Below are 25573 nucleotides of genomic sequence, written 5' to 3'. Positions count from 1 at the left end.
CACCAGGTTAGAGTCCAATAGATTTATTTGAAAATATTAGCTTTCAAAGTGCTGCTTCTTTGTCAGGTAGCTATCCGACAAAGGAACGGTAATCTGAAACCTTGTGTTTTCAAATAAACTTGTGGGACTATAACCTGGTGCTGTGTGATTTTCAATCTTCTGCAGAAAGACAAGTCAGGTAACTTGTCCATCTCCCAATTCCTGTACACCATCTACAAGGCTCAAGTAAGGAGTGTGATGGAATAGTCCTCACTTGTCTGGATGAGTGCAGTTCTAACAACACTCAAAATGCTTATGACCATCAAAGACAATATTGCCCATTTGACTGGCATCCCATTGATCACATTTGACATTCAATCCCTTCACCAGCCTGCCACACTGCGTACCATCTACAAGATGCTTTGCAGTAACTCACGAAAAGTCCTTTAAAAACATGTTCTAAACTTGCAATCACTACCATCTAGAAGGATGGTGCGAGAACATCATGATCTGTGAGTTCCCCTCCAAGCCATACACCACTCTGACTTGTAACTGATCCTGCACTGGTACCAGATCAACATCCTGGAGCTTCCTTCCTAACAGCATTGTGCATATACCTATATCCCAAAGCTTGCTATAATCAACAAGGCCAATTGCCACTATTCCAAGGTCTATTTGTTATGGGCAGTAACCACTGACATTGCCTGCAACACCCTCATCTCATGAACAAATAAACAAGAATTGCACAATACAAGTTTTTCATAACATACAAAATGAGTGCATTGTTATAATCATATTAGATGTTGTGTTACACAACAATTGTATTGTCATTCCACACTTATTTAGGAAATGGGATGTCGGCATAGGACATGGAGGTTTCTTGAGGAATTGCAAAAACTAAACAACTCTTTCCAGAAAAGGTATGATATTCTTAGAATTTATTGCACAATATAGCAGAAAATCAAAAAAACCACAATATCAAACCTTCAAGAGTTTCTCAAGGTGGTCTCAACTACTTCCAGGTTCATGGATTAAATCTAGCATTAATTTTGCAGGTTTGCACATTGGCACAAAGCTATTGTTGTCACTGGTGGATGTTAGAGGCCTTGGTTTTTCAGGTTCTATTTACTTCTCCTTCACATGTGCTCTCTTTCGAAAGAAACTCACTGTTGGAAATCCCTATTGCATGCAACGTCCACCACAGCTACAACATGGCTTCCCTCACCAAAGTCCTGAGGGTTGTAACCAACAAGCTTCCAACATATTTCAATAAGACTACCTATTTTCATGACGGTAAAATAACCTGACTCTGATTAGCTGCTGTTGCGATACTCATTCCTGTCTTTGTTACGTATGGAATTGAGAATTTTAAAGTATTTCTGACCAACTTCCCTCATTCCACCTGTGTCAAATTGAACCAATCCAAACAATCACTCCTGTGCTTGCTGACCTGGGTTGGTTGTCAGTTAAGCAAACATTTGATATTAAATTTCCCATCCACGTTTTCAAACTCTTCCATTCTCTGCCTTTCTCTAACTTCATAACCTCCTCAAAACTTACAACTCTCTCAGATGTCTGTTCTTCTTTAATTTCAGTCTCCATTTTCTTGGTGATCTTCAATTTTGATCACGCTATTCCTTTACCTATCAAAGGTCTAAACTTTGAAATACTCTCTCAGTCTCCCGTTCTTTTTTCCTTCAGACAGTCCTTCAATCGAAACTTCAGCCATCTACATTTCACTGCATTGAAAGTGTTTAAATGGATGAGGCAGTTGTACCTATGTGTCCCCCCTTGTTGTCTCATTCTTTTTCAGTCTTTGCATACTTTTCTGCTGATCTGTCTTCCTTCTACTTGTCTGTGTACCTTCTCTTTTTTTCCTTCTTCCGCCCCTTGTTGAGGGATTTGAAACTGCATTATTCAATTTTTGCAAGGTTTGTGAAGGTTTGTAGCTCAGGTTAAGGTTTAGGGTGTAGGTTTGCTCACTGAGCTGTAGGTTTGATATCCAGACGTTTCATTACCTGGCTAGGTAACATCATCCGTGGCGACCTCCAAGTGAAGCGAAGCTGTTGTCTCCTGCTTTCTATTTATATCTTTTTCCTGGATGGGGTTCCTGGGTTTTGTGGTGATGTCATTTCCTGTTCATTTTCTGAGGAGTTGAGAGATGGTATCTAGATCTATGTATTTGTTTATGGAGTTGTGGTTGGAGTGCCAGGCCTCTTGGAATTCTCTCGCATGTCTTTGCTTAGCCTGTGCCAGGATAGATGTGTTGTCCCAGTCAAAATGGTGTTTTTTTTCATCCGTGTGTAGGGCTACGAGGGAGAGAGGGTCGTGCCTTTTTGTGGCTAGCTGGTGTTCATGTATCCTGGTGGCTAACTTTCTTCCTGTTTGTCCTACGTAGTGTTTGTGGCAGTCCTTGCATGGAATTTTGTAGATGACGTTGGTTTTGTCCATGGGTTGTATTGGGTTTTTTAAGTTTGTTAGTTTTTGTTTGAGAGTGTTGGTGGGTTTGTGTGCTACTAGGATTCTGAGGGGTCTTAATAGTCTGGCTGTCATTTCTGAAACTTCTTTGATGTATGGTAAGGTGGTTAGGGTTTCTGGCTGTGTTTGGTCTGCATGTCATGGTTTGTTCTTGAGGAATCTGCGGACTGTATTTTTTGAGTATCCATTCTTCTTGAATACGTTATATAGGTGGTTCTCCTCTGTTTTCTGAAGTTTGTCTGTGCTGCAGTGTGTGGTGGCTCATTGGAATAGTGTTCTGACGCAGCTTCATTTGTGTGTGTTGGGATGGTTGCTGGTGCAGTTAAGTATTTGGTCAGTGTTTGTCGGTTTTCTGTATACGCAGGTTTGTAGTTCTCCGTTGTCCTTTCTTTCGACTGTGATGTCCAGGAATGTGAGTTTGTTGTTGGTTTCTTCCTCCTTGGTGAACTTTATGCCTGTGAGGGTGTTGTTGATGATGTTAAATGTCTCTTCTATCTTGTTTCGTTTTGTGATGACAAAGGTGTCATCTACGTAGCAGACCCAGATTTTTGGTTTGATGATTGGTAGGGTTGTTTGTTCTAGTCTTTGCATTACCGCTTCTGCCATGAATCCTGATAGCGGAGACCCCATGGGTGTGCCGTTGGTTTGTTTGTAGACTATGTTGTTGAAGGTGAAGTGGGTGGTGAGGCACAGCTCCACTAGCTTCATGATGTTTTCGTTGGTAATGTGATTGATGGTGGTTGGGGTGTGTGTGATGGTCTCTTCTAAAAGTGTGGTGAATGTTTCCTTTGCCAGGTCGATGTTGATGGAGGTGAACAGTGCTGTTACATCGAATGAGATTATTGCTTCATCTTCCTCTATTTTGGTGTTTTTGATGATTTTTAGGAATTCCTGGGTGGAGTAGATGGAGTGCTGTGACTCTTCTATTAGGTATTTCAGTCTTGCGTGTAGTTCTTTGGCCAGTCCATAAGTTGGTGTTCTGGGTAGTGAGACTATGGGTCTGAGGGGGGCTCCTGGTTTATGGATTTTTGGTAGTCCATAGAATCGTGGGGTGTTGGTCCCGTCTGGTTGCATTTTCTGGAATTCTGTCTTGATTAATTGTCCGGAATTGTGTAATTTTCTTAGGAGATATGTAATTTTGTTATCTAGTTGTGGGGTCGGATCTAGTGCCACCTGTTGGTAGGTGTTGGTGTCTGCGAGTAGTGCATTGGCTTTCTCTATGTAGTCCCTTTTGTTCTGGATGACTGTGAGCTGACCTTTGTCTGCAGGTAATAGAACGATGTTTTTGTCTTTTTTGAGGATTTTTTATTTAAAAAACCCGTACAACCCATGGACAAAACCAACGTCATCTACAAAATTCCATGCAAGGACTGCCACAAACACTACGTAGGACAAACAGGAAGAAAGTTAGCCACCAGGATACACGAACACCAGCTAGCCACAAAAAGACACGACCCTCTCTCCCTCGTAGCCCTACACACGGATGAAAAAAAACACCATTTTGACTGGGACAACATATCTATCCTGGGACAGGCTAAGCAAAGACATGCCAGAGAATTCCTAGAGGCCTGCATTCCAACCACAATGCCATAAACAAATACATAGATCTAGATACCATCTATCAACTCCTCAGAAAATGAACAGGAAATGACATCACCACAAACTCCAGGAACCCCATCCAGGAGAAAGATATAAATAGAAAGCAGGAGACAACAGCTTCGCTTCACTTGGAGGTCACCACTGATAATGTTACCTAGCCAGGTAATGAAACGTCTGGATATCAAACCTACAGCTCAGCAAGCAAACCTACACCCTAAAATTATTCAATTCGTCATGTTATGAATCCAGAATGCTTGTGAATGATTTTCTGGATTTTGGAATTTTCTGGATTATACAGTGACATTAGTAACATTGCAACAGTAGTAGACTTGCCAACTTTAAAGGCAGTTAAATGGTCATTGGATAAACATATGGATGAAAATGGAATAGTGTAGGTTAGATGGGCTTCAGATTGGTTCCTCAGGTCGGCGCAACATTGAGGGCCAAAGGGCCTGTACTGCCCTATGATGTTCTATGTTCTATTGAAACACAAGTCACAATGCAGTTATGAATATTTACCTCAACAATGTAACTGTAATCAAATATTATAAAGCATAAGAAACTTGCTATACAAATATTGTGGTTTCCACGTTTGTACTTCCCAAGTGCACTGTGAAACGTTGCCAATAATCTTGAAGGAAAGCGAGTTTGTTCAATTAATTTCCAAACAATTGGTCTTTCTGATCAATAGTTTTTTTTGACAAATAGATTGCAATGTATTTCTAGGTGCAATTATTTGACTTTCCCATTATTTTATGACGGGAAAATCCTCTATTTTGCATGGAATTAACATTAAATGGAGATGAATATGCATTAATATAGTTAATACCACTTTTTAGTCCTTTAGAATTTGCTTTTTTTCAGCCCATCCTTAATTGTCCAGAGGACCATTACGAATCAATCAGTCACATTTGCCTTTCTAATATGAACTGCAGCCACTGAACACTCCTCTGATCCAATATCAGAACAGATTTAAAAGTCAAGTATTTATTGTCAACAAGATAATTCAAGCTCAGCACAACTTTTCATAATTCTGAAGAAAGAATAATCCTATTTTCACTTCTTGCATTATAAATCAATTGTAATTTTTTAAAATAAATATTTTTATTGAAAGCCTTTTTAAATCTTTTACAAAACACTTACATACAAAGAAAAAGGATAACACCATCAGAACAGAAAAAAGGCAGTACAAAAAAGGCCATAACACAATACTATTGTTAATAAATGACCTACTATTCTACCAGAACAAACATATCTACTTAAACTAAACTACAAACATATTAAATAAATACTAACTTAAAACTAAATTCAAATAACTTAAATAATATCTCACTACTTTATTCGATCTCACTTTTCACACCTCCACTCACGCTCCCATACCTGGGAGCACCAGCTACAGTACCCATATTCTTTTTCCCCAGTCTCCTCCTCCCAGGGCCCCACAAGCACCCATACTGATTCCCCGGTTATACCATGGCCTTGATTAATATTGCTGATAAGTCAGTGTCAATATAATTCAAAAAGGGCTGCCACATCTTGTAAAACTGTTTCATTTTGTGGTGCACCATATTTGTGAGGTAGTCTTGGGGGAGATGCTCCATTCAGCAGCTCATGCCACCCCATAAGATCTGGGTGGTTTTTCTGATATCCAATTCACCAGAATGTTCTTCCTCGCACAGTGGGTAAGAACATTACACAATCTCTTCCTGTGTTCCCCCAGAGAGGGCAAATTTGGCAACCCCAAAAGAAGAAATACCGGATCCACATTAATTTCAATCCCCAGATGTCCCTTAGCTCCTTTACTGTAGCATTCCAGTATCTCTAGATCTTACAACAGGACCAGTAACAGTGTGTAAAAGTGCCTATACTAATGTTACATTTAGGACAACCTGATAATACTTGAACTTAGCTAGCCTCTCTGGCGTCATATGAGCCCTGTGTAAGATCTTCAATTGTATAGCTTGTGCTCTGTTACATACTGAGATTTTCCTTACATTCCCCCAGATGTCTTCCCATACCTCCAATGAAATATCCTCTCCTAACTCTCAATTCTACATCCTACAGAGCCCTTCCATGTCCCTCAGAGCGTGAGCTTTCTGTAAATGATATAAAGTAATGAGTGAAAGAGCACCCGTACACTGGAGTATTCTTTTCTCCACGTCTGATTTGTAAAACTGAACCAGGAGCGTGGTCTTCCTCTGTATATAGTCCCTTATCTGGAAATAGCGGAAAAGGTCCCTATTAGACAATCCATATTTCTGACTTAACTGACTAAATGACATCAGGACCTCCCCCTCAAATAAGTCTCCCAGACAGAAGATTCCCTTATTTTCTCATGCCTTAAAGCTGGAGTCCATTGTCCCAGGTTTAAATCCTTGGGCTCCCACCAGTGGGGTAAATGGTGAAGCCTTCGACCAATTGCCCTTGTCTTGCCTCATTATCCTCCAGGTTTTTACTGTATTTAAAATAATTGTACTTTTACACTGCTGGGTCATGCATTTCATCTTGTTCAATCTTAACTTTAAAGAATTGCTGAAGAACAACTGTGGAAATACTCATTCATCCAAGTGGCTGTATTTATGAACGTATTGCCTGTAACACCATTAAAGTGCACCTAAAGATTCCCAAGCCTGCCCCACCTCCAAACATCTAACTTTGCCAACATGTGCTGATGAATCTTCCCTGTTTACAAGTCTAGACAAAAAAAAATGCAGCAAAAATGTATGTATTTATGAAGCATTGTTTCACTTCTGCAAAGATCCTCACACAGTAGGTTATCCTGCAATGTGTAATTCCTGTTATGTGACAACGTAGCAATGTTTTTTTCATCAACAAGGCGTTTACAAATTGCACCGATGTCTATGAATAATTCATCGCATTTCCAATGTATTGGTTGAACCAGGTCATTGGCAGAACTGTTTGTTTTCTATGTAGTTCCCTTTAAGAGAAGACCATTTTTATTGTGTCAGCAACAAAAATCAGCAACTCATAATCTGATTTTCCGATGTACAGTGCCAGTGGTTTGATTTACCACTGGCAGAACAACGCCATTCAAATACCCTTTTAAACTCAGTCTCCATGGACAATGCAATGTGATTGCATTTCAGATTCTATCCAGAAGGTGTCTTCTTTGTTAAAGCAATGCATTCAATAGCATGTCAGCTTAGACTAAGAATTAATTTGTTTTGTCAATCTTCCAGCCAGATTCAAAGATTGTGGACTTCATTCTGTTAATTGATTGAACTGATTGCTTCACAAAAAGACTTTGCAAATAATGCTACCCAATATAAATTGTTTATCTCATCCAAATCTAAGAAGCTAAAAAGTATTGAAAAGGAATGAAACTAGAAAGACACCAATAACGAGGCACCAGATATGACAACACAACCATATGGATTCTATAAACTTCTCCCTGCTCATATCAAGCAGCCAGTGCCAAGATTGAGAGAGCTGTTTCATGAGTCAAGAATCATACATTACAATATCCCAGATAATACCATCACCAGCCCTGGTTTTCACTTGTCCCTACCGTGGGATGGACTCAGCAAAGGTGGTGGCACAGTGGTATACTATTAGAAGCCAGGTTGCCCTGGGAGTCTTCAACGTTGATTTTGAGTTCAATGAAATCTCATGGCATTAGGTCATATGTGGGCAAGCAAACCTTCTGCTAATTACCATCCACACTTGGCTAAAGAGTCAATCCTCCATCTTGAGCACAACTTTGATGAAGCACGGAGGATGGTAAGGGTGTCAAATGTAGTGAGGGAACCAACAAGAGGCAAAAAACATATTTGACTCCATCTTGATCAATCTGCCTGCCCCTAATGGTATCGGAAGGAGTGACCACCGCACAGTCCTTGTGGAGACAAAGTCCCATCTTCATATTGAGGCTTCCCTCCACTATCCTGTGTGTCACTACCACTGTACTCAATGAAAGAGATTTTGAATAGATCTAGCAACTCAAGTTTTAGCACCCTGACACACTGTAAACCATTAATTCCTCTATTTTGTTTCTCGGTGCATAGATCTCTAAGATCTATGTGTGGAAGTGACTTCTGAAACCAGAAGTTGCATTCGCCTGACAATCAACTTGTGTGCAAACTCATAGTAGCTATGCACCCACGCAGCTTTGAGAAGACATTGCTGTGCACCATCAGCAGCAGCAGAGTTGTACTCAAAGCACATTCTGCAGCCTGTTGGCCTGGTGTATCTCCCACTCTATCATTAACCTCAAGCCAAGGTCTAATGATAATTGCAGAGGGCGTGCCAGGAGCAGCAGCATACATACTAACAGGCACACTGGGCATACAGATAATTAGCTGGTGCAGGCACACTGGACTGAACGGCCTTCTTCTGTACCATAATAATTCTGTGATGCCTAAAAATGAGCTGTCAACCTGTTGAAGCTACCACAGCCACATCCAATGGAAATATCTAAATTCAGCAGTCCAGCCACATCTAGTCATGAATGGTGGTGAAGTATAAAACAAATCACTAGAGGATGAGTATATCCATTCTCAATGATTGGCAAGTTAACCTGTGCAAAAGTAAAGGCTGAAACATTTAGAAAACTCATCAGAAGTGCTGAGTGGATAATTCATCCCAACCTCCTCCAAAGCTCCCCATCAACACACTTGCGAGTCTTCAGCCACTTCAATTCACTCCACATGATATCAGGAAAGGGCTATATACTGCAAAAACCAAGGCCCTGACAACATTCTGGTCGACATCCTGAAGACTTGTGCTCCAGAACCTGCTGCTCCTGTGGCCAAGTTGTTCCAATACAGTTGTAACAGTGGTATCAACCCAACAATGTGGAAAATTGCCCAGGTGTGAGCTATTCACAAAAAGCAGACAAATTCAAACTGGCCAACTACTGGCATATCAGTTTAGTCTTGATCATCAGTAAAGTGATGGAAGGGGTTATCAACAATGTTATCAAGCAGGACTTAATGAGCAATAACCTGCTCACTGATGCTCAGTTTGTGTTTTGTAAGAACCACTCAGTTCTTGACCTGATTACAGCCTTGGTTTGAATGTGGACAAATGAACTAAACTGAAGATAGTCTCCTTGACATCGAGGCCAGATTTGACCAAGTATGGCATCAAAGGGCCCAAGTAAAATTTCAGTCAATGGAAATGAGCAGGAAACCTCTTCACTGGTTGAAGCCATAACTGATACAAAGAAAAGGGCTTGAGGTTGTTGAATGTCAGTCATTATCATCTCCTGGACATTTCTGCAGGAATTTCTCAGGGTGGTGCCCCACGTCCAACAATCTTCAGCTGCTTCATCAATACATTTCCTTCTATTGTAAGGTAAGGCATGGAGATTGACTGATGAATGCATGATATTCGGAGCAATTCAAGGCTCCTCAGGTACTGAAGCAGTCTGTGTTCAAAAGCCTGATATCCAGGCTTGGGCTGACAAGTGTAAAATAACATTCATGGCATTTAAGTGCCAAGACATAACCATCTCCAACAAACTGTTGTCCTTTGACATACATTGGCATTCCCATTGCTGAATGCCCTACAATCAACATGCTGGAGATTACCATTTACCAGAAACTCAACTGGATTCACCACATAAACGCAATGGCTACAAGAGAGGCTAGAAAAACTGCACTGAGTAACTCACCTCCTGATTTCCCAAAGCCTATTCGCCATTTACAAGGAACAAGTCAGACAAATTATGAAATATTCCCTATCTGGAAGAGTGCCGCTCCAACAACACTCAAGAAGTTTGTCACCATCCAGAACTAAACAGCCCAGCACCACAACCACAAACATTTACACCCTCCACCAGTGATACATGGTAATGACAGTGTGTCATCCACAAGAAACAATGCAAAAATTCACCATTCACCAAAAATCCACCTTCACTAGCACCATCCATATGACCAACTAAAGGGACAAAGGCAACAGACTTATGGAACACTACCACCTGTATGTTCCTCTCCCAAGGCCTGATTATCCTGACTTGGAAACATCATGGGATTCCTTTACTCTCTTTGGATCAAAATCTTGAACTCTTTTATGAGAGCATTGTGAGTGTATCTGGACCAAATGGACTATAGTGATTCAATAAACCAGTTCACCATCAGCTTCTCACTGATAAAGGTAGGCAGAAAACGCAGGCTCCAGTCAGCACATCACATGAATGAATAAAAACAAATCTTGTGTTTCCTTGGACTGAACCAATGGAGCCACTTCTTAGCCAGATCAAATTGTCTTAGGTACAAGAGCTTGTTGGTAAGAGGACTTTGCATCTGGGGAATATAAGACCTGTTTTATTGCAGATGTTATGTCATAGCGCTTTACTGACAAATACTGATTTTCTCCAGAAGCAACTTGCCTTCTTCTGTCATAAATTATAAACTGCCCTTTTATTGTTGTATCTTTTTATTACCACACCTCATGTAAAATACCTACTGATAAATGATCTATAGAATTACTTGCTTAAAGAATCTTCTTTTTTCCAGCTGCATCATTGCTGGGATGACACATCCCAATGAAAGGATGACACAATCTGTCAATGTTCCTGAACTGAAGTACAGTTAAGATGTATCGCAAAATGAACTCAACCTTTACCCAGCCTCCCCTTGATCACCCCTCTCACTCCAGGTTCTGCATTTGATTTACTTTGCTTGTTTCTTTCAAAGGATAAGTCCAAGATTGTCAGCTTTCACTTGATTAACAAGATAACTAACAGAGGCTATTAAATTACATGCTGTAATCATTTCTGCATATTGCTTAATAATTCAGTCAAGAATTGGCCAAGTATCTAATTGTGTAAACATTGACTAAAAATGTCCAGCAGCTTAAAGAAAAGTGTTAACTCACAAAATTTGTGAATGCCATTCCACCTAAAGTAGCTCTTTCCTGCATTTATTTTCACCAGTTACAAGGATTATCAGGCCCCTTTAGTTTGAGTAATTTGTCACTAGAAGCATTTGTTAAGATATCCTTGGCGCTTGCACTGAAGTGGAACATTTTGTAATTTGAAAGGGAAATGTTGCCATTAAATGTTCTGCAATAACAAGAGTAACCCGGATATGTTGAGTCATGTGCTCATTAACCACATACCAAACCTGATATTGTGGTGATTAAGTTTGTGCCATATGTCCTGACATGTGTGGGTGGACTGACTGATGTCTGCTGATAGTTCTTGAGGTTGAGCTGTTCAGAGGTGAGGTGTTTAAATACTTTATTAAAAAACTGTTTTAAAATACACAATTTCTTAAGAATCCTCCTTTCCCTTTCTTGTTCAACCTGTAAAGTGAAGATGACTATGTTCATCATCTGGGATATTTGCTAAGGTTCAGTAGGCACACAGATGATGCTAATGCTGATCCTTGCGCTGAGATTTTAGAGGTAAAGAGAATAAGATGCTGATAGAAAGTTGAGTCTTTGATGAGTTGTTGACTCAGAATTTCCACTACTTGCATTTTCTCTCTGCCTTTGATATGCACTTGTTTTTGAAGTAAGCCCCACTGTTTCTTTTTTATTTTTGTGACTGGTTATGATCTTGAGTGAGTTATTCGTAGGATTTCAAGTTGATTCAAAACTTTTGAGAGGAGCTTTTATATGTTTGTTTTTTGGCACTTCAAGTGCACTTGAGACTCAATCTTGTGATACTGGATTAGTGGTGCTGGAAGAGCACAGCAGTTCAGGCAGCATCCAATGAGTTTTTACCTTGTTCAATCTTGTGGTAGTCCAGTATCATTGATTCTGATCACATGTCCAGTTGTTTCAACTTGGTTGAGCACCTCAGTATCTCATAGTTTGTTCTGGAATCTAAGTTTCAGAAGCTTCCAAGGGCAGCTCAAATAAAAGTGAGTTCTTGGCATGGCTTTGGTCTATGTAATCCAAGTGTTGCAAGTGTAGAGCAGATGGGCTCTGATTTCTGCCAAAGGTTACAGTTGCTTTGACCATTTTTGTGTCTTGTTATAGCTATAGACAGCTTGAGATAGTGTGCTCCTGAAATTAATGAACTTATCCAATGCTAACAGCTTCTTGCCATGGTCAGACACCTTGGGGCTTGTGGTAAGTTTTCCTGGAGCAGGTTCATGCCTGCCTTTCCCCTTGAAAAAGAATGAAAGACATCTTTTCATCTCTAAGATGTGTGTTTGGTTCCAGTTCGGGGTCAAAGATTGTGAACAAATTCTGATTTTTTGTGAAAAGATTCTGTACCATTGCAATATTGCTCTGATGCACACAAAAAGATTTCCAATAAATAACAATCTTAACAGTTACTGGTGAATAACTGAATGGCGTGCCTCTGATTTATACAGATCTGGAAAGGTTTAGCCTTGATTATAAACTTCTGTTGGTTTGGCCAACCTTCATTGGTTAAATAATCAGAAACATTGGGAGATTATTATGGAGCAGGAATCAGTTTGTGAGGTCTCATCTATGCTCTAGTGGGCTGCAGACAGATAAAGGATAAAAGATGGTTCATGTTCGAGTTACTCATAGAGAGAGGTGGCAGACATGTACAGTGGTGGAGGATCCTGAGGAGGACTTTGAAAAAGTGACCTATAAGAGAACACACAAGGGTTCGCTCACAAAGATGCTTGATGTATTGGCTGGCCGCCTGGACAGCATCCTGCTACTGTCAGCAACAAGCATGGAGGACCGACAAATATGCTTTATATCTAACCCATAAGATATACCTGCATGAAAGTGAAAATGATATCTTGCTTGGTAGTTTTGCTGGAATATCTAAAAATGATAATGCCATTGAAGGGACCATAATAACTTCTGCACAAGATTCTGGTAGACAGGTTCTCATGTTGTCAACTGGCTAAGTAATTCTACCCATTCAGTCATTCGAGCAGCTTTTCACTTGCCCGGAATGAATTGTGAACTGCCCTACAATATGAATGAAACAAATGCCTTTATCCAGGACCCTCCGATAGTTTTTTTTTAGTTTCTTATGGTTAACATCATTATATTTTGTGGTTCGTATCCACAACATATCCACTGATCGCCAACTTCAATGAAATTGCAAACAATGTTTGAATCTATTTATGTTTCAGGAGAAATAAATGACACAGGCTGGCCTCCCACTGTGTTTTACAGTGTTGTTAATACAAAGGGACTAATTTAAACCTTTTAACAGGCTGAGGACCCCAGGGTTTCACTTCGTGAACTGGTAACTATGGCAAATTAATACAAACCAGATTCTACCAATCTAAAATGACATTCGTCTGGATTACTGCTCCCAGATCTGGAGGACTGAGCCATCACTGTAGATGGTAAAAGGATCAGAATAAAGTACCCTGAAGCTTGCACCTTTGTTCCAGAGTGCTGGGGCTCTCTGCAGGTTGGGCTGAGCAACTCAGCATGTGCTGAGGCTGCCAGGTGTGGAGTTGAGTTGAGCAGAAGGTTGGCCTCTGCCTTTCTCAGCTAACATTCTGGTATGATTGCACTAACTCACTGAGGAAGTGCTGTATTGTCAGTGGTACTAGTTTTCTGATGAAATGTTGACCCCTTTTCAGATAAACATTAAAAAACCCATGGCACTATTCAAATAGAACTGGTGAGTTTTCATTTATGGGCTGGCTAATATTTAACAAATATCACAAAAAGAAAACAGATTATTTGATCATTATTACAGTTTATTGTTTGTGAGAGCGTTCTGAGTGCAAATTGTCTGCTATATTTTGTATTACAGCAAAGATGATATCAACAAATTCTTTCATAAAATGCTTTGAGACAATCTGAAGTTGTGTAAGCCACTTTTAAGAAATGAAGTTTTTCTTTCTAAACCTGCTTTTCAATATTGAATTTTTTCAGGTCACAGAGGGGCACTAATTTAACATGCCGTCACAGTGCATGGTCCATGTCACAACTGTCTATCTGATCCAAGCAACTGTCTTTCCAAGCTTTCTTTGTGTTTTTCTTTCAGCATCCACATTTATCTAGGAGAAAGAGAGGACTGCAAATGCTGGAGATTGGAGTCAAAAAGTGTAGTGCTGGAAAAGCACAGCTGTTTCGAGCATAAGCGCTTCTTCAGGATTGTTCCTGATGAAGAGCTTATGCTTGAAAAGTTGACTTTCCTGCTCCTTAGATGCTGCCTGACCAGCTGTGCTTTTCCAGCACCATACTTATTCACATATATCTATCAAATAAAACTTAGCTTCAATGAATAATGCAATCCTAATTGCAATAAGCCTACACACAAAAATGATCATTTTAATCTTTATATTTCTTGGAACTTGTATTGCAGTGCATTTATTTCATAATCCTTGTTGCCTCTTGACTCCATTATTCTGATAATCTCCTGGCTAACTTTTTACCTTGCATTGTCGATTAACTTAAGTCTATCCAAAGCTCTGCTCCCCAAATTCTAAATCATACCAAATTTTACTCTCCTACCATCACTGTACTCACATTATATCTGAAATATAAAACACCTTAATTCCAAAATTTTCAATTCTGTTTTAAAAGCCCTCCATTACCTTGCCCCTTCCTTCAAGTTTGCAACTCTGTGTGATCTCTCTGTTTCTCTGATTTTGGCTGTTTTTGCATCCCTAATTTTAATTGTTCCACAATTGGTGGCTATACACACAGTTCACTAAGTTCTAAACTTTAGAATTCCCGTTCTCTTTGCCTTTCTACTTCTCTCTATTTCCACAAGAAATCTCTTAAAACCGACCTTACCTGTCATAACATTTCTTTATATGGCTTAATGTCAAATTTTATTTGATATGGTGCCTGAGAAGAATTTTGGGATGGCTTACAAAGTTCACATTCTGTACAAATGCGTGTATTTTTTCTAGTCCAGATGAATATGTGCAGCACTTTGAAAATGTAATTATATTTTGAATTATGTACACATTTTCTGAGGGCTATGAGGTTTATAGCAATAATGCAAAACATCAGAGCTACTTAATAGTTGATGCACAGAAGTTAAAGATCACAGCTCATCTGGATCAGGGTTTGTCTGTTTGTTGCAGAAGTCAGAGGACCTGTACTAAAAGCACCAGCAAAGGAATAACCTTTTGTTTTGAGAAATCTTCACTGCCCACGCTTAGAAATGGTCAGATCTGTACAGCAGCCGGCTGTAACTTTTACAGGAACTAGAAAAATAAATGCATCACATGTTCATCAGGAATGACATAAAACAAAACTAGTGTCTGCTGACTCATTTCTGGATTGGTAAAGAGGTGAATAAAATAATTTTGTGTGGGTGGGGAGCAGGAGGAATGAATGATTTTAAATCAAGTTTAGATAAAAAGTGTGTAATTAATGAAACAAATCAATTAGAGACAATATTATTAATTACTTCAATGTCTGGATTAATTAATTTTTATATGTCTATAAATAATATTAAAAATGTTCACTTATGTATATTTATGATGTACTTGGCCTTTATGTTTTAAATGGATGCTTTAAGTAAAAGAAAGAAATTGAAAATTAATATTTCAAGAAAGAGAGAAAACATAATTTGTCACAAAACAAGTTTGCTTTTGTGAAAAGCCATGTAATAGATGGTGGACAAAACATATTGGACAGATGGGATACAATCTTATAGGGGTCTGACTGGCATGGGCTATGATGGGATTTGTGGCACAGTGATGTGGGAGGTCCAATGGGGCCTACATGATGTTATGTTTTGCAGAGCTGTGTGGTGAGTTTTTCACTAGAGGTGAGTTGCCAAGTAAGTACAATTAAGATTTGTGAAATACCTCATTATTGAAACAGCCAACTCAACCTCATTAATATTCAACTTACCAGCTTACCAAACACCAAATCAGACATTGAGGAATTTCAACATGGAAATAACAGGGTATACATAAAAACAGTTATTGTGGGTATGTTCATCAAGCTGGGAAGTTGGTCTGCAGACGTTTTGTCCCATTTCTGGGGACATCCTCAGTGCTATGGACCCTCATGTGCAGCGCTGCTATACTACATTGGTTGGAATTTATTTAGTTCTATCCCGCTGCTTCCAACTGTCAGTTCCAGTTGTTTATTACAGTGATTGGTATATTGAGTCCCGGTCAGTGTGTTTCTTGATGGAGTTGATGGATGAGTGCCAAGCTTCTAGGAATTATCTGGCTGTCCAATGATTGGCCTGATCTATTATTGTTGTGTTGTCCCAGTTGAATTTGTGGTCCTTGACATCTGTGTATATAGATACTAAGGATAGCTGGTAGTGGCATTTAGTGGCTAGTTGATGTTCACGAATGCAGTTGTCTGCCTGTTTGTCCTATATATATAGTGTTAAGTGAACCGGCAACCGCAAGCAGCTGGCAACTGTGTCCAACTGACACAGTACAGCAGTGCCTCACAGGAGGCGCCACAGCACTGAGGATGTCACCTGGAAATGGAAAAAAATGTCTGCAAACCAAATTCCCAGCTCGGCGAAAATACCCACACACCAGCTACAAATCTTTACACAAACCTTGAATACATAATAACTTCAGCTGATCATTTGATCTAAAGGACCTTCAGTTTGGACACTGGGCAGCAATACCTCAGGGCATGCTCCATCAGCACCAGCCATACACAGCGCATGTCCACAGACATTGACATCTGACATGTGCCAGTCACTAAGGACCTTCATGGCATATTTCTGATCCATTTACAGAATGCTTCTGCACTTAATGCTGCACCTCAGGCTGTACTGGCAACTATCACATTGGTATCTGCAAAAAGGTCATTGCGTGCTTCGGAACACACACAGCTCAAGTTGCTTCTGTGGGTTCTTAGCTTGCTGTCATAGTACTCAACCACTGTAAGTCCACCTCGAGATTCACAGCATCTCTGCTTTGTCTTGCCTTTTTATGCTTTGCCCCTTCAGCCAGACATACCAAGCTCAGACTCCTTCAGTCTTGCTTTGGCTTTTAGCACAGTCACAAAGCTGGGAAGCTTGACATGGTTGTCTGCAGGAGCCAGTCAAATCAAGGATTGATAGCCTTCACTCAGGTGTCCTGGCTTAGAAAGTCCAGCGCTGCCTCTGATATCAGTTCAGAAGTTTGGACACTAGCATTCAACTATTCAGGGAGGTCAAAGTCAAGATGTCCTCCATACAAGCTGTGAGGAGATGACAATCAGGTAGGCTACCATCCGTTTTGACTCTTTTTGCCCTTTTGTGAGCTGTTTTCTTCTGGAAGGGAGTCAGTTATTAATAGAGGTGCAAGTGTCAGCACGGCTGTTACTGCAGATCCACGTGGGGAGGTGTCCCAAGCAAGTGAATAGATAAGTGAAGAAGATATGCAGGGTTACTGTTGTAGGTTATGGTTGGACAAAGTGAGCAAGAAATAATGTTGCATGGGGCAGTGAGTGTGTTTAAGCATGAGCCTTGCAGCGGTGAGAGGTCAGGTCTGGGGCAAATATCAGGAACCAGTCAGCAGAGCATCTCCAGACTGATTGGATTTGTCTGAGTGCACAATGGGCTGTCAATAATGGCAAGGAACAAGTGTTGCGATCTTTCAGTAGACATCAGCAAGTGACAAACCTTTCTGGGAGGAGTGTATGATATGATGTCAAAATTTGTAAATGAGAAAATCAATAGGAGCAAAATAGGTAGTTAATGAGGCACATTTGGTAAGATACCGTGCGAACATTCATGAAGCCTCATGGTGAATATCTCTAAAAGGCCTAATTCAATTCGCACTTGATCAAAAAGCACGTAAGATTTAGCCCTAGCTATTTTTCCTTGGAGATCAACAGTGGGTTGAATTGTTTAAATATAATTGTATTTAAGACATTAATAATAAATACTTCAGTCATATTGAGAAACAGAAACATATATTCATTCAAAGAACACAAATAATCAATAAAATGTTATCTCTGAATATTTCAAGAGGATACGGCAAAACAAAACGTTAATGCAAAATACACTGACAATCAAAATACTGTCAGTTCTTGCTAAACCTTTACTTTTGTCAGCTATTGTGGTTACATTTGATGATTGTTATATGACAATTTCTGGTCTTGGATTTTAAAACACTTGTCAAGACTGAATTATATTGCCTGGTCACCTCCAAATAATCATCAAAACAGGACATTATCCTTAAATAGTTAAAACACATGCATGTACCTTTGCTTTTCAAATTACTATTCTTTCATGTTACGAGAAAGTGTTTTTTCTCAATGCTAGAATGCATTAATGCTTGGTTAAGGCAATGCATTTTCTTCAGATGCCCATTGGACCATTGAATGTGTATAAATCATAGCTTCTCTTTAGGATAGCCCTTTTCTTGCCATGTACAAAGCACAAGTAATTCCAAGGTGATTCATTGAACAATAATGAAAAATTGGACACTCAGCCAAAATCAACAGTAAGAAGGGTGATCAAAGACTTGGTCAAAGAGGTAGCTTTTATGTTTAATAGGTTTGGAGGTGTAGTGATTTAGAGATGAATTTGAGTGTCTGGGTTCTGAGTGGCTGAACACATAGTGCCAATGATAGGGTGAAGAGAGGAGATAGATGCAAAGAGCTTGCAGTCACTGATATGGAGAATTTAGTGGGAATGATTGCTGTGCTGGAGATTATTACAGTTTTGGGAGGGCTGAAACCACAGAGAGATGTAAATATGAAAATTAAAAGTTCAGTCAACTGGGAACCAATTTAATTGAGTGAGGTAGACAAACAGGAGGCTGGATAAACACAGCAAGCCAGGCAGCATCAAGAGGTGGAGAAGTCAATGTTTTGGGTAGCAACCCTTCTTCAGAACCTGAAATATTGACTTCTCCACCCCCTGATGCTGTTTGGCAACTTTTGAATTCCAGTATCTGCAGTTTTTTTTTGTCTTTAATTGAGTGAGGATTATATGGATTTATGATTGGCAATACATAGATATCAGAGTTTTGAATGAATCAAGCTTTATGGGCAGTCAATCAAAATGGGTGTCACATGGCACAGTGATCAGCACTGCTGTCTCACACTGCCAGGGACCCAGGTTGTGTGTGGAGAACCTGTATGGCAACTGTGTGGAGTTTCTACATTCTCCTTGTGCCTGCGTGGGTTTCCATCAAGTGCTCCAGTTTCCTCCCACAGATGTACAGATTAAGTGAATTGGCCATGTTAGGTTGCCCTGTAGTGTCCAGGGATGTATAGACTGGGTGGATTAGCCATGCTAGATGTGGGGTTACAGGGATAGGGTACAGGGCTATGTCTGGGTGGGATGCTCTTCAGAGGATTGGTGGGGACTTGAAAGGCCAAATGGCCTCTTTCTGCACTGTAGGAAGTCTATGATTTAGAAAGAAGGTAGATGTTACAGATCAAACATTAATCAACTAAGGAATTAAATGTGGAGGTAACTCAGAGAAAAGTCGGTTTTAGTAAATGAGGAGTTGAAGGGAGTCTGGAGGACAGAGATGTTGTAAAGAGGAAATAGAGTTATATGTAGGTCTGTGAGTTCAGCTGAGGTTGATTTGAGCACAAAAATCACAAAAAATTTGGTTCAGCCTGAGATGATTACAAGGAAGGAAAATAGAATCAATATCGAAAAAGTAGAGTTTATGGTACAATCCAAGCTGATGTTTTCTGCCTGTCAGGAGTTGGAATAAACTGCGCCTCTTCCAAGGCAGGATTTCAGACAAACAGTGTCATAACACAGATACCATACAGGGTTCCTGTGAATTTGTGAAGAAGAAGAGATAGATGGGATTAGCATACACATACATGGAAGCTAGACTCATGGAAGAATCTTTAAAAGTGGTCAAACTCTAGATCAGAGGCAAATAGGTGTTCAACTTGGCACACCAGTCTCAATCCCAACCCCAAGTCATTTCATCTGCAATTGAAGGGCCTGGCTATTAAGACAGATCCACATATTACTGGAACTTCTAGTTGGCCATGTGGATTAAGGTCAGATAGTCGGGCTGCCATGATGGAACACACAAGGCACCTTCCCCTGCTGAACCCAGAGTGGCTGTCATCCACAGCTGCAGTCACCAACAGTCAACTGAAGGTGCTGCCCGTTAAAAATATCATGCTCAGGTGGCTCTGACTTTAAAAAAGTGTGGACACTGCAGCTTTTCCCTTGTTTTCAACAGAGGCCCCCAGCGATAGAGTCAGTTATCTTGTTTTGTAGTTCTGATTTCACAACTATTTGACATTAGTGATGTCTACTCTAAATAGTCTTTCTCATCCTCATAGCAGTTCATGTCTATCAATTTCCATGCCCTCTATTGTATGGATAAATAATAGTGGCATCAAAATTGTCTTTTAGGTTGGAAATTATTTTAGAATGATAAATTAAAACATGAGCTAATGTAGCTATTTTACATGCATCACATTTTGACATTCAAAGGATAACATTTCAAAGAATATTTGGTAACTGAAAATCTTGCCATCCTTTTTGAGATACACATCATGGTAATTTCCCTTAAGTAGCAATCTGACATCTTTTTGCTGTTTGATTTGTTAATAACTGTATTTGTTGAAATGCTGTATTATTAGTCTACAGCTTTTGAAAACCAATGCCTTGAAAATGAATACATCCTATTTGAAGTGCCTATTACAATATTTACTGGGAGGTTTACCCAAGGGAGGCACAGATGTAATCTCAATCATCAACTATTGGAACCTATGGTCGAACTGAAACCTGGATTCGAAAAGAAGAGTGAGAACAGTAAATAACACATTCAGTCAGAAATGAGTTTCCTTTCTAAAACGTTTCAAGAAGCCTTCATAATTGATACAATCTCACTCAGCTGAAATCTGTGATATATCTTATGTGTACCTCAAGCACCAAGATTTAATATCAAATGGCTTTAAACGTCAGAAGTGAGAAAAACCTTTTTATAAACGTATTGCTGTTCTTTGACTATTTACCTTGGATTCTATTAGAATAAAACAAAAATCAAAAAAGGCTCAGCTCATTAAGTAGCAGAGCAGAAAGACTTGATTCGATCAGTACCAGATTACATGAGTATTGACCTTGATGATCTTAGTGGAAAACTGAGTGGGCAATTCAATGAGTCTCAGCACCTCAGATTCAGAATTAAGTAAGAAAACTGGGATCTCATAGCAAATATTTTGATAAATGTATGTAGATTGAATCAGACTCAGCTGTGATATTCTGCCTCACTGTCCAGATAGGAATGTTGTAGGAAACACCCTGTTCTATGACAGTAATTGAAAAGAGGGGACTGTTTGCTTCAGAGCTGAGACAGTTAATGCAAAATTTAATAGAGATTAACATTCTGATTTTCCATTTTTATGACCTCACACTTCCAGCATTATATTCCGTCTGCCATTTGTTGTTTCCTCAATTAACCTGTTTATATCTCATTGCAGTCTCTACATCTTCCTCACAACTTGCATTCCCTGATAAGTTAGTATCAGCAGCAAACCTACAGGGGAATTTTATGCCCTCCTCCCCACTGGGTTTGAAGGTGGAGGGGCAGATGCTGTGTAAAATAAAACACATGGCTCACCCAGCATCCTCTCACTTACCTCTGAGCTGGCACAACATTATAGGAGGTGGTCAAGGTGTCAGCCAACCTGCTTGCCAGTCCTTGGTGCTACTGAGCCCCAAATAAAGTCTCCAAAGCCCGTTTCTGCCTCCACTGCTATAATACAGTGAGGAAAGGATAGTGGAATATGACTGACCAACCTGCTACTTTTTGGTTGCACTTTTGCTGGTTTCGAAAGTACTCTCAATCCTTAGAGTTATTACTATTCCTCGCAAAGTTAAATCCCTTCTTTAAATCTAATACTATCCTGAACTTCTTAGGTAAGCCACAAATAGATCTTTCTTCCTGACCTTTGGCTTGTCTATGTGATATGTTTTTGTTCAAAATATTGAATTATTTCTTTTTGGGGCAGCATGGCAGCTCAGTGGTTAGCACTGCCACCTCACAACGCCACGGACCCGGGTTCGATTCCGCCCACGGCTGACTGTGTGCGTGAAGTTTGCACATGTAGAGTAGAACATGTATGTTACTGCATCGTAGATCATGAGTGCTGGGTTGGGTTTATGACCCAAACCAGCCCACAACCATCAAACCCATTAAAAGCAGACTCCAAAACTAGAAAGCCTGATAATGTGGTCAGAAATAGCAGAAAAGGATGGGAAGCCAAGTTGGTGAAAAACTGGCTGAGACTGTCACTTCCTTCTACACAGATGCTGCCTGACCTGTTCTATTTTCTGACATTTTGAGGGACTTGATTTGTAGGTCATATCTTTGTGGGCTCTGACCTGGAGGAGGGTGATGGGGATGAAGGTTGTGGAAATTGGATAAAACTGTCCTAGTTACTTAACAGAGGAAACTTTGCACCTGCTCAAACATCATATCAAAGTTCCACACTTCTCTATTTAGCCTGAGGCACTGTTCATGAGGAAGATTGATGAAGTTATACCTAATGGGTTATGGGTGCCAGTGATCTCAATGGTTTTGAGGAGTTTAAGATGGTGGAAATTTTGATTCATTCACACTCTATATTAACCAGGAAGCTGCAATGTGTAGAAATAGTCTTTTGGTCCCAATAGATGACCAATAGATAAAAGAAGTTAGATTTTCTAACCAAGAGCTACTTCATGGAATAAGCACCAAATATTCAATTTGAAAGTATCTCAAAAAATATTTTTGAACAATTTTAACCTAATTCATGTGATAGGAAACTGTGAATTTCAGATTGAGCTCCAATTTCGTGTCTGATCTGATTTTAATAAAGGGTAAAACCACGATCCCATCAGTTCCATGACAGGTGCATTTTTGGTTAAATGAGGAGCCTTTGTCTGAACACCACAAACAAAAGCACATTGCAAAATGAAAAGGAAGGTTTTAAATTACTAAGTACTGGCAGCTGAAACTTTATTTTTTGATTGAACAGTGTACAGACATTTTGGCTGTGTTTTCATTTATTGTCACGTTTCTATTGTATTCTATATTGTTTACATTTCTAAAACTATATTCCTATATTTTATTGCACATTGCAAATGTTTTTGGCCACTGCTAACTCCAGCTCTATATTTCCTTTGTGATATGCATCCTATGTAGCAGGTTAATTGGACAAGCATGTTGAGGTCTCAGTGTCAACAGCACCTGGGAAAATATGTGCTGTAGCTTTGCAATAGGACAAGTCAAGGACTTGAAATAATTACACAACATTCTCTAATGTCAATACAGTTAAGAGGTGGAGGAGTCAGCAAAGGAAGCACATTTGAACCTGCACACATTCAAAATTGAGGCACAAAGCAGTATTTGACAGAATATCAAGAAAACTTGGAACAAGTGCAATGCCCACATGTCCCTTATTCTTTTATGCTTGCCATTGTTTCTTACTCTTCAATGCATCTTCACTCAATATAACAGCTCCCTGTCTCCTGAGTGGAGGACCATTTCACAGGTTACACTGATGCTGTCCAAAGCTAACGGTTAAAAGGGATATTGTAGTGGTTATCAAATATTTCTATGCGTGGAAGTGTTGCAAATAGTGACAGAGTCCCATGTATCCTTGCCTTATCCAGTTGACAGGAAAGTGACAATCATTGACAGAAAATGTTCTGCTGTCATTGCAGCAAACAATTTACTAATTTGAAAAGATATAATATGCATTAAGATAACAAATAAAGAAGCCTGATGGACCTCCTGGGGAGTTCTAAGATCAAGGGACAACTTATTTCATGTTGGTTTGTTTATCCCATAATTACTCAACAGAGATGGATGCTAACTGAACTACAAAGCAGAGGGAAAGAAATCAGCAGGACGAGAATCAGCATGCTATGTTGCCATGGAGGGAATCATCGACATGCTAGATCCTAGCTAGATATTGCACATTAGCTTCAAGCTGTAATCAGCAGCCTGGCAAACCTTTTTCTTCTGTGACGCAGAAACCAAGTTGTAGGGGGGGAAATTAATTCAAAGCATCACTACACAGAGTTATCTCAATTCCCCGTGCGAGACAGCATCATAGGCTGTTGCCTGTGTGATTCATGCAGTTACACTAGCAAATCTGCTTCTCCCCCACATTGTGTCTCTAGTTTTACTTGGAATGACATTATCTAAATGAGCACAGAGTGGGGATCTAACATAGTTTGTCCATTGCACAGGCAAACTCATAGCATCTTCACAGGACTAATAGAATTGATTTTGATTTCAAGATTTCAATCCTTATGTTGTTTTGGAGTTTCAGGTGACAACAGGAATTACTATTAAGAATTTCTTCTATGAAAGTTCATAATCATAGATTTTTAACAAAGGATCTATTTTATCATCTCCACGCATGCTTTCAACTCTAAAATGTTCAAAAATCTATTTTAGATCAATTGAATGAAATTGTCAATACAAAAGTGATTCTTCTGTTGCTGAGTCATTACAATCTCACCTTTCCTGAAGACGGGTATGTTTCACTGATTTGAATGATGTGGAAAATGTTGATGAGTGGTCCATGCTCTCTGTTGTATGTTGACCTTGACAGCTCACAGTATGCGCTGGAATGGAAGCTAGCCCAGACTGTACCATGCTGTGTGCTGCATATATTTCAGAACAAAGCAGGCCTGCGATGACACTACCTGCTGGCTTCACGATGTTGTGGGTAGTTTGGATGCAAAGGCACCCTTGAATGATAATACATCTGTAAATTATTAGAAATGACAAATTTGTTGTGGTGACAAACTGCATACTCAGCACAAACTTCTAAGTCACTTTACAGTCAAGTGTGCAGAATAATTATATCTTTGAGGATATCTATATGTCTACAATTATACCTTTTAAAACATTACTTTATTATATCTCCCTTAAAGATTATTGTCTGAGTATTGCATAAGTTAGCAATAATTATTCTTCCAAGCTGCTCACTGAATATAGATATTAAAATAAACATCTGTCATAATTTTTAGAGTTAATATAAAACTTGACATGTATAGTGCATAGCAGAAATTTCTACAAAGCAAAATATAAACTTAAAAAATATCAAGTCTGCAAAAGCTACAACAGCCTCCTGCAATTCATTTACCTAAAGTGTGGTGAAAGGGAACCATTTCGGGTGATTCAGGATCTCAATATTTTATTAAAGGTGATTCAATAAATATTGGCCATACAGCTAGTTACTGAATTTATTTGATAAGCTACTATGATTAACCGACCTTCTACAAGATTATATTGCCTTAGCTTTTATGAAATAACCATGAATGTAAAGTATAAATTTGGAATGTCTGACATGGATTTCAGTAATTGAAGATATTCATTAATTACAAACTGAGGTCCGCAGATGTGGAGAACACAACTACTATTTATTTAGTGATACGATTGAAAGCTGCATAATTTCCATATCCTTTCTACTTCCTGACTGCAATGTCTTTGTAGTGCACTATAGCTGGTGTTCAATTCATGTTGAAATGGAATCGCATCAAAAGGAGAAGAACAAAACTCATCGATTGGGCCATAGAGTATAAAAATTAGCAAGTCATGCTGCAGCTGTGTAGAATTTTAGTTAGGCCACATTTAGAATATTGTGCACAGTTCTGGTCTTTACACTACCAGAAGGAAATGGAGGCTTTGGAGTGGGTATAGAAAATGGTGCCTGATTTATAGGGTATTGGCTATGAAGA

At 39.4% G+C, this 25573-nt stretch overlaps 1 protein-coding gene and 1 long non-coding RNA gene across 2 annotated transcripts in view; one reads left to right on the top strand and one right to left on the bottom strand.

Moving 5' to 3' along the window:
• LOC140467136 (receptor-type tyrosine-protein phosphatase R-like) overlaps positions 1-25573 on the bottom strand; it is a 94752-nt gene that overhangs the window by 63302 nt on the left and 5877 nt on the right. The window contains exon 3 of the mRNA XM_072563208.1: positions 24349-24597. Coding sequence (XP_072419309.1) covers positions 24349-24485 — 137 coding nt within the window. The 5' untranslated portion in view covers positions 24486-24597. The remainder of the gene's footprint in view (positions 1-24348; positions 24598-25573) is intronic.
• Positions 11174-25573, top strand: part of LOC140467137 (uncharacterized) — a 70648-nt gene continuing 56248 nt past the window's right edge. Inside the window, exon 1 of the long non-coding RNA XR_011955352.1 lies at positions 11174-11242. This is a non-coding gene — a long non-coding RNA (uncharacterized lncRNA). The remainder of the gene's footprint in view (positions 11243-25573) is intronic.

This window comes from Chiloscyllium punctatum, chromosome 45 (assembly GCF_047496795.1).
Source record: "Chiloscyllium punctatum isolate Juve2018m chromosome 45, sChiPun1.3, whole genome shotgun sequence".
Taxonomy (NCBI): Eukaryota; Metazoa; Chordata; class Chondrichthyes; order Orectolobiformes; family Hemiscylliidae; genus Chiloscyllium; species Chiloscyllium punctatum.
The sequence above is the reverse complement of the archived record's forward strand: the minus strand, read 5'-3'. Positions and strand labels throughout refer to the sequence as shown.